At 44.1% G+C, this 14032-nt stretch overlaps 1 protein-coding gene across 8 annotated transcripts in view; it reads left to right on the top strand.

The window, feature by feature from the left end:
* LUC7L2 (LUC7 like 2, pre-mRNA splicing factor) overlaps nucleotides 1-14032 on the top strand; it is a 60404-nt gene that overhangs the window by 26905 nt on the left and 19467 nt on the right. For all 8 annotated transcript variants that reach the window (XM_017338035.3, XM_070071430.1, XM_070071428.1 and 5 more), the window contains 3 exons: nucleotides 2180-2278; nucleotides 7877-7987; nucleotides 11931-12074. In XM_017338035.3, the coding sequence (XP_017193524.1) occupies nucleotides 2180-2278; nucleotides 7877-7987; nucleotides 11931-12074 (354 nt within the window). The remainder of the gene's footprint in view (nucleotides 1-2179; nucleotides 2279-7876; nucleotides 7988-11930; nucleotides 12075-14032) is intronic.

The following is a 14032-nucleotide window of genomic DNA, read 5'->3' as shown; positions in this document are numbered from 1 at the left end:
CCCCCCCATGGGCGCAGGGCCCCAAGTCCTTGGGCCATCTTGTACTGCTTTCTCAGACCATAGCAGAGAGCTGGATCAAAAGCTGTGTGAATTCAGTGACTGTGTCACTTAGCACCTTATCCCTATTACCTAGTAGTATGGTTCTTGGCACAAAGTGGGCCTCCCCCTTTAATGATTTATTTATTTAAAAGTTTTATTTATTTTACTTGAAAGTCACAGTTAACACAGAGACAGGGAGAAGCAGAGAGAGAGAGGAAGAGAGAGAGGTCTTCCATCTGCTGGTTCACTCATCAGATGGCTGCAATGGCTGGAGCTGCGCAGATCCGAAGCCAGGAGCCAGGAGCTTCCTCCAGGTTTCCCATTTGGGTGCAGGGGCCCAAGGATTTGGGCCATTTTAATACTGCTTTCCCAGGCCATAGCAGAGAGCTGGATTGCAAGTGGAGCAGCAGGGTCTCAAACTGGTGCCCTTATGGGTTGCTGGCACTGCAGGCGGCGGCTTTACATGCCACAGCGCTGGCCCCAGTTTGTTTATTTTGAAAGGCAGAGTTGAGAGAGGGGAAGAGATAGAGAAAGAGATCTTCAGTTTACTGATTCACTCCCCAAATGGCTGTGGTGACCAGAACTGGGCCAGGTTGAAGCCAGGAGCCAGGAACCCCAGCCAGATCTCCCTGATGAGTGGCATGCGCCCAGGCACTGGAACCGTTTTCTGCTGGTGCATTAATAGGTATCTGCATTGGAAGTAGAACAGCTGGGATTCGAACAGGTGCTCCAATATGGATTGTGGGCACGAGGGCCAGCTGTCCACAATGTCGGAACTTACTAATTTCAGGAATGACTTTAATTCTCTGAGTGGTTTTTGTATTTTTATTCTATGTGTAGTTTGTGTAACAAAAGCAAAATGAAAATCATGTTAACCGTGCTCTTAATTACTGTGCTCTCTTCCCTCCAGAGGTTGAGTCTCTGCGGGTATAGGCTTGTTTACCTCCAGGTTAAAATTTCTTCTTTGCTTTGATCATCCATTGTTCACGTCTGTGATTATCTTTCCACCTTTCTCATTGTTTCCCCTCAGTTTTCCCCCCACAAAAGCTTTTTAGGAAGTATCTTTAAAAAAAAGTTGTATGTATTTTGAAAGGCGGAACAGCCGGGAGATTGAAAAGGGGGAAGGTATCTTTCATGTGCTGGTTCACTCCCCAGATGGCCACAGCAGCCAAGAACTCCGTTCGGGCATCTGGCATTGGGTGGCAGAGCCCAAGGAGTTTTAACATCTCTGACCACCTTCCTAGGCTCATTAGCTGGTAGCTGAGTTGGAAGTGGCCTCCAGCCAGCACTCTGATGTAAGATATGGACATCCAGTGTGGCAGCTTAACGTGCTGCACCACAAAACCAGCCCTCAGAAAAAAATCTAAGCAGTTTCGCAGATGCATGTAAAAGTTTTAAGTTTTGTCTATTAAATGAGAAATGCATTTGGGAACTAAGACCCTTTTCTGGATTCTGAAAGCATTTCCTTGTCTTTTTTTTTTTTTTTTTAAATAATGTTTTATTTATTTATTTGAGAGGTGGAGTTAGAGAGGAGAGAGACAAAGAAAAAGGACTTTCATCCGCTGGTTCGCTCCACAAATGGCCACAGTGGCCAGAGCTGGGATGATCTGAAGCCAGGAGCTTCTTCGAGGTTTCCCACGTGGGTGCAGGGTCCCAAGCAATTGGGCCTTCCTCCACTGCCTTCCCAGGCCATAGCAGAGAGCTGGATTAGAAGAGCAGCAGCCAGGACTTGAACTGACACCCATGTGGGATGCTGGCGCCACAGGTGGAGGCTTAGCCTGCTGTGCCACAGCGCTGGCCCGGTTTGTTCCTAGGTACAACAGCGGTCACTGTTACCATCTGCTGGTAGAGAGATTGGAGCTGTTTTTCTGGTACCACGTTCTATACTTGTCCATGAAATTTTATAGTTAATATTATAAAGAAACATCTTTATGGGATGGAGCCATTTGGGGAATAAACCAGCAGATGGAAGATAGCTCATTCTGTAATTATTACTTTCTTGTAAATAAAATAATTTTTAAAAGACATCAGTATAACTTTATATTCTGAAGAGAATTGTACTTGCTTAATGAGTATTTGAAAAACGTGTTTCTTTTTAAATAATTAAAATAGTATGTCTTTTTTTTTTTTTTCCCTGCAGAGAATGGATCTTGGCGAATGTCTGAAAGTCCATGACCTGGCTTTAAGAGCAGATTATGAAATTGCATCCAAAGAACAGGATTTTTTCTTTGAGCTGGATGTATGTGGTTTTGCTTTAATGGATTGTATTATTTTAGTAGCAAAGCAATTTGAATATTGATTTATACTTGTGTCCTGTTAAAGGAGTAAAGCTTGTAGTAAATTATCCACTTTGTATTTTTACGAAAAGCATTGCCTTAGTATAATTATGTATTTTCTTGGCAACACTTTTTAATGTATGAGACTTGTTATTATAAGAAAATGTGTAAAAGTCACGTAATTTATGTTATTTTGGAAATTAAGCATAGTGGTAATGATTAAGGAAAAATCAGTTTAAGCAACTAATTTCTAGTGCACAACGGGCCCTTTCTTCAGTAATTTTCTGAAATTGTACATTCATATTTACTTGTATCTGTATATGTTTATCTCTCCCACACACAGACACATACTCTTAGGGTGTGGTAAGGACATTAGAGTTTTTTTTTTTTTTTTTAATTTATTTATTTGAAATTCAGAGTTACACAGAGAGAGGAGAGACAGAGAGAGAGAGAGGTCTTCCATCTGTTTGTTCACTCCCCAACTGACCGCAGCGGCAGGAGCTGCACCGATCCGAAGCTAGGAACCTGGAGCTTCTTCCGGGTTTCCCACGAGTGTGCTGGGGCCCAAGGACCTGGGTCATCTTCTATTTTCCCAGGGCTAGGGTGTTAACCTGTTGCACCACAGTGCCGGCCCCAGGACGTTAATTTTAAGATAAAACAAACAGAAGAAACAGAAGATGACATTTCAGTGAAACTGTTTTTTTGGGTATAGTATAATAATCAGCATTACATAAAATGATCATACATCATACACTGATGACTGTAAACGTTAACAGTACTTTATAAAAAAAAGTTTTTTTTTTTTTGACAGGCAGAGTGGACAGAGAGAGAGACAGAGAAAGGTCTTCCTCTTGCTGTTGGTTCACCCTCCAATGGCCGCCATGGCTGGCGGGCTGCGGCCGGCGCACCGCGCTGATCTGATGGCAGGAGCCAGGTACTTATCCTGGTCTCCCATGGGGTGCAGGGCCCAAGCACTTGGGCCATCCTCCACTGCACTCCCTGGCCACAGCAGAGTGCTGGCCTGGAAGAGGGGCAACCGGGACAGAATCCGGTGCCCCGACCGGGACTAGAACCCGGTGTGCCGGCACCGCAAGGTGGAGGATTAGCCTAGTGAGCCACGGCGCCGGCCCGTTACCAGTACTTTAAAAAAGATATTTATTTAAAGACAGAGCTAGGCAGACGTGTCCTCTCTGCTGGTTTGCTCTCCATCTGCCTGAAGTAGCTGGGACTGGGAACTTGGGGTAGGTTCCCATGTGGGTGGTGGGGACCCAACCACTTGAGTTTTCCCCGTTGCCTCCCAGGCTGAACATCTGTGTGAAGCACCCAGCACACAAACCAGGCACTCTGATACAGGATGCGGGCGTCTGTCTTCAGAATCATCTCAATCACTGTGACAAGCACCCTTATTTTTTCATTAATGATTTATTTATTTATTTGAAAATCAGAGTAACAGAGACCGAGAGAGAGATTATCCAACCACTGGTCCACTATGTAGATGGCTCCAATGGCCAGGGCTAGACCAGGTCAAAGCCAGAAGTTTCTACCAGGTATCCCACGTGGGCCCAGGGGCCCAAGTGCATAGGCCATCCTCTGCTGCCCTGCCAGGCCACAGCAAGGAGCTGGATTGGAAGTGGAGCAGTGACACTTGAGCCAGCCCTACTTGGATTGCAGCCCAACCCACTGTACCACAGTGCTGACCCCCACCTCCCCTTCTTGTTATACTTCTTATCAGCAAGGTGGTGCATGCATACAATTTTGCAAGACAAGGAGGTAAAAATACTCCTGTCTATACTTCTGAACATCCGGGGAATTTTGCTAATGGAAATTAGAAACTTTTTTTTTTTTTTTTTTTAAGATTTATTTGAAAGGCAGAGAGAGACAGACACAGTGAGGTCTTCCATCCGCTGGTTTCACCCCAAATGGCCGCAAAGGCCAGAGCTCAGCCAGACCGAAACTAGGAGCCAGGAGTTTCTTCCAGGTCTCCCGTGTGGGTGTAGGGCCCAAGCACTTGGGCCATCTTTGCTGCTTTCCCTGTAGCATTAGTGGGGAGCTGGATTGGAAGTGGAACAGCCAGGACTTGAACTGGTGCCCATATAGGCTGCCAGCATCCCAGGCAGCAGCTTAACCCACTGTACCACAATGGCGGCCTAGATTTTAGAATTAAATTTTTTTAAAAAATTTTCATTTTATTTGTGAGGCAAACAAGAGATGGAGAGACATCTTCTATTCACTTATTTGCCATTTGTCCAAGCTGAAGTCAGAAGTCCTTAACTTAATTTGAGTCTTCCATGTGGGAGACTGGGATCTGAGTATTTGTGGGATCATCTGCTGTTTGTCAGGGTGTGCATTAGCAGAAAGCTGGTTTGGAAGTAGTGGAGTTGGGACTTGAGGCAAACACTCTGATATGGGATGCAGGTGTCTCAAGCAGTGACTTTACTGTTGCATCAGCCACCTACCTGCAGTTTTTCCCTGTTAACAGTGCATAGTCATTTTCACACACTGACCTTGTATAGACCAAATACCTCAAAATAGAGTAGTTGTGCCAAGGAATAATTTAATAAATATTTTTAAATTGCTCTTAAGAATTACCAATTTCTACTTCCCCCAATAGTGTATGACATTATCTATTTCTCTGCCATTGTAAAACATCAGTAATTTTTAAAAAAGACCTAATTGTTTGAGCGACAGAGACACACATAGAGACAGATCTTAGGGTGGGTGAAACTGACACTGGTGCTCTGATGTGGGAGAGGGCATCCCTAACGGTGGCCAGACCCACTGTGCCACAATGCCTGCCCCATCAAGACTTCTTTAGATACCTTGGATAGCTGAAATATTTGGGATTTGCTTTAAAAATTTAATTTATTTATTTGAAAGGCTGAATTAAAGAGAGATAAGGAGAGGGAGGGAGGGAGGGAAGGAAGGAGAGAGAGAGAGAGAGATTGAGATTGAGATTCTGTCCTTTGCTTGACTGCCGAAATGGCTGGGCCAGGCCAAAGCCAGGAGCTTCATCCACGTTTCCCACGTGGATAGTACTTGGACCTTCCTCTACTGCTTTCCCAGGTTGTTCACAGGGAGCTGGATTGGAAGTCTAGCAGCTGAGAGTTGAGCCCAGCGCCTGTAGGGGTGCTGGCATTGCAGGTGGCAGCCTCACCTGTTGTGCCATAATGCCAACCCAGAATGGTTTTTCCCCCCAAAGGTCTTACTTACGGGATTCTATTTTTTTTTTTTTAAGGATTTATTTATTTACTTGAAAGAGTTACACAGAGAGAGAAGGAGAGGCAGAGAGAGAGAGAGGTCTTCCATCTGCTGGTTCATTCTCCAGTTGGCCACAACTGCCAGAGCCGCGCCGATCCGAAAACAGGAGCCAGGAGCTTCTTCCAAGTCTCCCACATGGGTACAGGGGCCCAAGCACTTGGGCCATCTTGCACTGCTTTCCCAGGCCATAGCAGAGAGCTGGATCAGAAGCGGAGCAGCCGGGACTAGAACTGGTGCTCATATGGGATGTTGGCACTGCAGGCGGTGGCCTTATCCATGAGGCCGCAGCTCCAGCCTCATTTGGTTTTTAAGTGTACTTTCAATTTGCTTTTCTTTTATGAGTGAGTTTGGACATATTATATACATTTAAGATTTATTTTTATTTCTTAACAAACTGTACAACTGTGTTTTGAGTTATTGGCTAATATTGAATATTAGCTTTTTTTTTTTTTTTAAGATTTATTTATTTATTTGAATGAGTTACACAGGAGAGTCAGAGAGAGAGAGAGAGGGGTCTTCCATCAGATGGTGCACTTCCCTATTGGCCGCAATGGCCGGAGCCGGGAGCCTCTTCCTGGTCTCCACGTGGGTGAAGGGGCCCAAGAACTTGTGCCATCTTCTGCTTTCCCAGGCCACAGCAGAGAGCTGTGAAAAAGGAGCAGCCAAGGCTTGAACCGGCGCCCATATGGCATGCCGGTGCTTCAGGCCAGGGCATTAACCTGCTGTGCCACACCTCCGGTCCCTCTTTTTTTTTTTTAACATTTCATTTAATTGCGGGTTCTAGTCCCGGTCGGGGCACCAGATTCTGTCCCAGTTGCCCCTCTTCCAGGCCACCTTTCTGCTGTGGCCAGGGAGTGCAGTGGAGGATGGCCCAAGTGCTTGGGCCCTGCACCCCATGGGAGAGCAGGAGAAGCACCTGGCTCCTGCCATTGGATTAGTGTGGTGCCCTGGCTGCAGCATGCCGGGCAGCCATTGGAGGGTGAACCAATGGCAAAAGGAAGACCTTTCTCTCTCTCTCTCTCTCTCTCACTGTCCACTCTGCCTGTCAAAAAAAAAAAAAAAAAAAAAAAACAACAACATTTCATTTAATTGAAAGGCAGGATGACAGATAAAATGGGTGGGGAGAAGGAGAGAGAGAGAGAGAGAGAGAATCTTCATTCGTTCACTCCCCAAATGACTGCAGTGGTCGAGTTTGGGCCGGGCAGAAGCTGTGTGGGTGGCAGGGGCCCAGGTGTTTGGGCTGTCTTCCCCTGCTTTCCCAGGCACATTAACAGAGAGCTGGATTGGCAGTGGAGTCGCTGAGACCCTAACTAGTGCTCTGATTTGGAATGCTAGTGACCCAAGTAGTGGCTTAACCCAATGAACCACAATTCCAGCTCTAGTATTTTACTAATTGATGTGTGATATTTACATATTAGGGAAAGTAGTCCTTTCCCTCAGACCTACTTTGCAGATATTTTTTCCTATTTTATTTTTCTTTCGTTGGTTTTTTGGCCTTACAGATTATTATTAAAGTTAGATTGCTTGTCATTCTTTGAAGGGATGGGTATTTGTGGTTAAGATGCTGGCAATACCACCATCATATATCTGATTACTTTTTCAGAAATAGTTGTTAGTACAGTTTAATTCACTGGCTTGTTTTGCAAATGCCCACAACAGCCCAAACTTGACCAAAGTTTGGAGCTGGGGGACAGTCCAGGTATCCATGTGGGTGGCAGGAACCCAGCCAATCTGGCCATCACCACTTCTCCTAGGGTCAGTACCTGCTCAGGTTAAGCTGCCGTTTGCAATGCCAGGGTGCCATATTGGAGTGCTGATTGGAGTCCTAGCTGCTCTGCTTCCAGTCCAGCTTCCTGTAATGCACCTGGGAATGTAACTGCTTGTCCTTGCCACCTGTGTGGGAAGCCCAGGTGAACTTCCAGGCTCCTGACTTTGGCCTGGTTGTTGTAGCCTTTTCAGGAGTGAACCAGCAGAACAAAATCTCTCTCCCTTTTCCACCATGCCTTTATACTGATTAATTAAAAAAGAAGAAAGAAAAGCCACGTGGTCTTTTTATAAAGGCTGTATGGATTGTGCTTCCTTAAGCAGGGTATCAATATGGCAGTGTCTTTATAGTCTTACCTTTCCTGTGAATTTATGTTCACTCCTCCAGCTTTATCGATGGCTGATAGTATTTTGGATTCATAATTGAACCTACTTATTATTATTTTAATTCCTTAGTAGCATTTTGAAAAAATTGTTTTTGAGTAAAAATCTTAATAAAGTTGGTTTTCTGACAATAATTGTCTTCTATAACTTTATAGGCCATGGATCATCTGCAGTCCTTTATTGCAGATTGTGATCGAAGAACAGAAGTGGCTAAGAAAAGATTAGCAGAAACCCAGGAAGAGATCAGTGCTGAAGTAGCTGCAAAGGTAAGATTTTCAGTCATTTCTTTAGTACAAAGAAGACTTTCAACCCACTCTTTTTTTTTTTTTAAGATTTTATTTATTTATTTGAAAGAGTTACACAAAGGAGAGGCAGAGAGAGAGAGGTCTTCCATCCGCTGGTTCACTCCCCAATTGGTCGCAACGGCTGGCGCTGTGCCGATCTGAAGCCAGGAGCTTCTTCCAGGTCTCCCATGGGGGTGTAGGGCCCAAGGACATGGGCCATCTTCCACTGCTTTCCCAGGCCACAGCAGAGAGATGGATCGGAAGTGGAGCAGCCAGGTCTCGAACTGGGCCAGGTTTTTAATCCTGCTGCACCACAGCGCCGACCCCCAACCCAATATTTTGACGTTTTATTTTAAAACAGATTTGTTGGAGGTATCAAAGAGATAAAAAAGAATTCATGTACTCTTTCTGTTGCTCACTCTAATGTTCATATCTTACATAACTGCAATACCAAATCAAAAATAAATTGACATTGATCTAATTCTTATTTTATTTAGATTTCACCAGTCATTCATGCACGTATGTACATGTAGCTCTTGATAATTGTACCACATATTTAACTACCACTACAGTTAAGATCCCTAACTGTGGCATCACCACAAGATTTTCTCATGTTATCCCTTTCTGCAGTAATGACCTCTTCCTTACTATCCCTAGTCCCTGGAACCATTAATCCGTTCTCCATGTCTAATTATTCTGTTTCATGAATGATAGGTAAATAGATCTTGCAGTATGAATCTTTTTTCAGATTGGTTTTTGCATTCATACTATTTTCCTTGAGAGCCATTCAAGTTGTTAGATCCCTTTTTTGTTTTTTAAGAATATTTATTTGCTGGAAAAGCAGAGAGAACACACACGTTTGCTTCTACCTGCTGGCTTTCTCCCCAAGTGGCTACGACAGCTAGGTTTGTTGTAGGCTGTCATCTGGAGCTGGGAACTGTAGGTGTCTTACGTGTGTGGCAGGAACTCAGTACTTGAGTCCTTATCTGCTACTTCCTTGGTGCATCAGCAAGCAGCTGGATCAGGAGCAGAGTAGCTGGGACTCAAACTGGCGCTCTGGTATGGGCTAAGGGTTGCACCTGTGGCCGCTTCACCTGCTGTGGCACAATGTCTGCCCCTTGCATTCCATGGTATGGATATATCTGAGTGTAATCATTCATGCATTTTGATTGTTTCACTTGTTGGGTAATACCAGCAAAGCTGCATTAAACGTGTCCGGAGTGCAGTTGCTAGGCCATAAGATGCATGAGTTTTCAGTGTTGACAGCCATGGCTCAGCGGTTTCCTGGAGTGACTGTACTGTTCTGCTTTCCTTCCAGCAGCGTGTGTGTCTGGTGTGTGTCTGTGTCCAACATTAGATGGTGTCACTGAGTAGCATCTTACATTTTCTGACACGTGTAACGCCTTACTGTGGTTTCAGTTTGTGTTTCTTGAATGACTAATTATGCTGAATATTTTTCTCCATGACGTCTTACTGTCTGGACATCACCTTTGGTGAAATGTCCATTTTCTAATTGGATTATTGGCCTTTTAAATGTTGGGGTTTGAGTATTTTTCATGTTTTATTCACTACCTACTAAAAATGTTATCTTGTATGTTTATATGCATAAAGTAGGAAAGTACATTGAATTCCAGTGAGTGTATTACCTTTGGTTGATTCCGTGCCTTAAGACTTTAAGCTGTAATTCTGTACCCATTAGAAATTGTGCATTTTATTAAAATGCAGATGGGGGGCAAGGTGGTGGCCAGAGAGAGCTCGGATGACAGCCTGTGATTGCTCTGAGTTGGCTGCTTCTGAAGAGGAGGACAGTGAAGATGGGTGTCCTGCAGTGTTAGGGAGCGGATGTCTCCTGGTTGAAAAGCATCCACAAATCCTTGGTGTGGAGTCTAAGCTGTATTGCTTGTACTAGAGTACATCTGAAAGTTCATGGCGGGAACAGTGGAATTAGAAGATGAGTTTAGTTTGGAACTAATACAATTGAAATCCATGCATAATCAGTAATACACATTTTCCCTGAAAGTTTCGAGGCCTCTTTATACAGCACTGGGCATTTGGCACAGCAGCCGTAAGAACAGCTTGGGATGTCCGCATCCTGTGTAGGAGTCCTGGGATTGTCATCCTGGCTCTGCTTCCTGCTAATGTGCACCATGGGAGGCAGCTGCCGCCTACACAGGGCACCAAGGTGAAGTCCTAGCCCTTGGGTTTGGCCTGGCCTAACTAGAGCTGCTGTGGCCATTTGGGGAAAGTACTGGCACTTGGAGATCAGTCTCTCGTCTCCTCCTTTGAAAATAAAAAAATAAAAATGCTGTGTGACAAGCCACCACAAAACTCGATGATATACACAGTATTATTTAGCTCATGAGACTGCAGTCATTGATTTATGCTGCTGTTCAGGGAGCAGCTATCCCTGTCTCAGCTGGGCTTACTCAGCATGTCTTGCATTTAGCTAGAGGCCTCCGAGCCACGTTCAGAAGGCTAGCCTGGTCATTTTGTATGGCGGTGGGATTTATAAAAATATAAATGGAGTCACGCAAGTAGTTTTTTAAGTCTTTCTTTGGATCATGTTTGTTATGATCCCCATAACCAAAGCAAATTCATGGCCAGGTCCAGAATCAGAGTGTGGTGGTACTCAGTTAATGGAAGAGGCCTTAGATACCGCGACGGTTGAAGCTTTTTGGGCATTAATGGAGTCATTCAGTGACACATTGAAAGGAAAATGCCACTTTCCTCAGGATGGAGGATAGTAATAATAGAGTTGGGAATCTCTTTGAAGGCAGGAGTATCTTGGGTTGATGAAATTTGAGAAATAAAGGTTACTGACGTACTAGAGTCTGTTGGGACTAGATGTTCATGTCAGATCAAAACCTTGTGAATGTAATTAACGACACAGTAGAGTGACTATTTTGTGGTCAAAGTAAAGACTGTACATGTCTCATGAGGCAGTCTCAGGATGATGGTGGTGAGAAGGAAGACGAGCGTATCAAATCTTAAAGCAGGAGTTAATACTAGCAGAAAGACATTCCAGTCTGCTGAAGCTCATGCTGTGCTGTGCAGTGTACTTTGCCAGCACACAAGATACATTTGGTCATTTTTCCCCAGTTTGTGGGTTAGGTATTATCCCTGTTTCTCAGATGAGAAAAATGGATTCATTTTCAGCTAGTAATTGGTCTGGCACTAAACCACATCTGTTGAACTCCTAAGCTGTTTCCACTAAATGCTGTACTTGGTATCTGCCGACTCATTCCACGAAGTGATAGTTTGAGCACATGCTATTTGTTAGGCTTTGGAGATGTAAAGATGAGTGATACAGATAGCTGCCCTCAAAGTAATATGTGTATTAAACTAATTATCAAAAAGAAAAAAAAAAAAAACCAAAGGTCACATGAAGGAGGGTATAGTCCATCTCTTCTTACGTGTTTAAGGGTGATTGTTCAGGAATGCTTCACAGAAGAGATGATTGATTTAGGTCTTGTTTAGGGAATGGACATTCACTAGGCACACAAGGGATATAAAGAATGGCATTCCAGGAAGAGGGAACCATATCTGTAACCACAGAGTAAAAACAGGGTAGCTTTGGTGAGCTAAATGTGACTGTAGATACTGTGGTGAGGTAAGGGCCTAGCAAGAGATGGTTTGAGAAGGTAGAGAAGGCCACATCATGGGAGATAAAGGCATTTTACACCTGGGGCTCACGGCCTACTGCAGAGGCTGGAAAACATGTTCATTATACTGCGTGACCTCATTGAGGTGAAGGCGGCGGGCAGGCAGGCTCGAAAACTCGTTATCTCACCAGTTCACTTGGGCTGTGCACTCTTTATTCTCACATTGCCTTGGGTGATTCTTTTCTGAGGATTTCAGTAATACTGAAATAATTTCATATTTGCTTTTGTTTATTCATAATCTTCTCTTTCTGTTTTCTTTTTAGGCAGAACGTGTTCATGAGTTAAATGAAGAAATTGGTAAATTGTTAGCTAAGGTGGAACAACTCGGAGCAGAAGGAAATGTAGAAGAATCCCAGAAAGTAATGGATGAAGTAGAGAAAGCACGGGCAAAGAAAAGAGAAGCAGAGGTAAATTTTTTTTTTTAAGATTTTATTTATTTGAGAGGTAGAGTCACAGACAGAGGGAGAGGTCTTCCATCTGCTGGTTCACTTCCTAAATGGCTGCAATGGCTGGAGCTGAGCGGATCTGAAGCCAGGAGCCAGTTGCTTCCTCCTGGTCTTCCATGTGGGTGCAGGGCCCAAGCACTTGGGCCATCCTCCACTGCACTCCCAGGCCTCAGCGGAGAGCTGGTTGGGAAGAGGAGCAGTCGGGACTAGAACTGGTGCCCATATGGATGCCAGTGCCGCGAGCAGAGGATTAACCTGCGCCACAGCACCGGGCCCCTACTTGGCTTTTCTGTTAAAAACTCACTGGGGGTTTGGGGCAGTGCTCTGTTTTAGCAGATAAAGCTGCCGCCTGCAGTACTGACATCCCATATGGGCACTGTTTCTAGTCCCGGTTGCTCCTCTTCCAGTCCAGTTGTCTGCTGTGGCCTGGGAAAGCAGTAGAAGATGGCCCAAGTGCTTAGTGTCTGCACCCACATACAAAACCAGATGTAACATCTAAATCCTGGCTTTGACCTGGCCTAGTTCCGGCCATTGGGACCATTTGGGGAGTAAACCAACCGATGGAAGACCTCTCTCTCTAACTCTGCCTCTCAAATAAAGGAATAAAAAATCTTTTTAAAGAAATGTATTATGAAAAACCTGTGCACATATTTCAACAATTTCTAGGCCAGAATAAACTTTAAAATTTTCATTTATTTATTTGAAAGGCACAGAGACAGAGATATCTTCTATCTGCTGGTTTACTACTGAAATGCTGATGATAGCTAGGCTGAAGCTAGGTACCCAGAACTTCATCTTGGTCTCCCATGTGAGTGGCAGGATCCTAGGTACTTGGGCCATCATCTGATGCCTTCCCAGTTGCATTAGCTGGAAGTTGGATCAGAAGAAGAGGAGCTGGGACTTGAACTAGGCACTCTGAAATGGGATGTAAGCATCCCAGGTGGTTGCTTAACATGCTGTACCACAACACCCACCCCCAGACTTGTCTTTTCAATTTCATTTTCCTCAAAATTTTTGAAACCATCTCATTTACAGTCTTCATGAAGCTTTATACTGCATCTGAAGTGTTACTTATAATGTATTGTAGCTTAATGTCTTTATTTAGCCTGTCATATTTTATCAGTTGATTTTTAGTAAGGATAATAGTAAAAATTTACTTGCCCTTTATAGATTTCATTTAGCTGCATGTAATAGAAAACATAACTTATGGCCTAACCAGAGGAGGATTTCTGTTCATTCATTAAAACTCAAGATTTAGGAAATGTGGGATTGGTACCTAAATAATATGGCCCCCAAGTGGCTCCATAGTGCCATAGGTGACTCCTTGAATTTTTATTGTTTTTTTCTTTTTTTAAAAGATTTATTTATTTATTTGAAAGGAGAGTTACAAAGAGAAAGGTAGTGACAGAGAGAGAAATCTTACATCTGCTAGTTCACTCCCCAGATGGTCCCCACGGCTAGGAACTAGACCAAACCAGGAGCCAGGAGCTTCCAGGTCTTCCATATGGGTGCAGGACCCAAGGACTTGGGCCATCTGCTGCTGCTTTCACAGGTGCATTAGCAGGGAGTGGGATCGGAAGTGGAGCAGCCGGGACTCAAACCAGTGCTCATATGGGATGCCGCACTGCAGACGGTGCATTAGCCTGCTGTGCCACATTGCCAGCTGCTTCTTGCTTTACATTCAACCATTTTTCATGCTTCTTTATTCTTCATGTGTGTTTACGTTCAATCATTCTTCCTGCTTCTCAGTTTGTCTTAGCAATATCATCTCTAACCAGAAAGCAAGCAAAGGGAGAATGAAGCACAAAATCTAAGTTAACTTGCTTTAGTGTCTGTACTTGTGGATTTTAATTTAAAAATACTTTTATTGGGACTAGCATTGAAGCATAGCATTTAAAGTCCCTGCCTATGATGTTGGC

The sequence above is a fragment of the Oryctolagus cuniculus genome, chromosome 3 (genome assembly GCF_964237555.1).
Source record: "Oryctolagus cuniculus chromosome 3, mOryCun1.1, whole genome shotgun sequence".
NCBI classification, from domain to species: domain Eukaryota; kingdom Metazoa; phylum Chordata; class Mammalia; order Lagomorpha; family Leporidae; genus Oryctolagus; species Oryctolagus cuniculus.
Note: the sequence above shows the minus strand (reverse complement) of the source record. Positions and strands in the feature narration are given on the sequence as shown.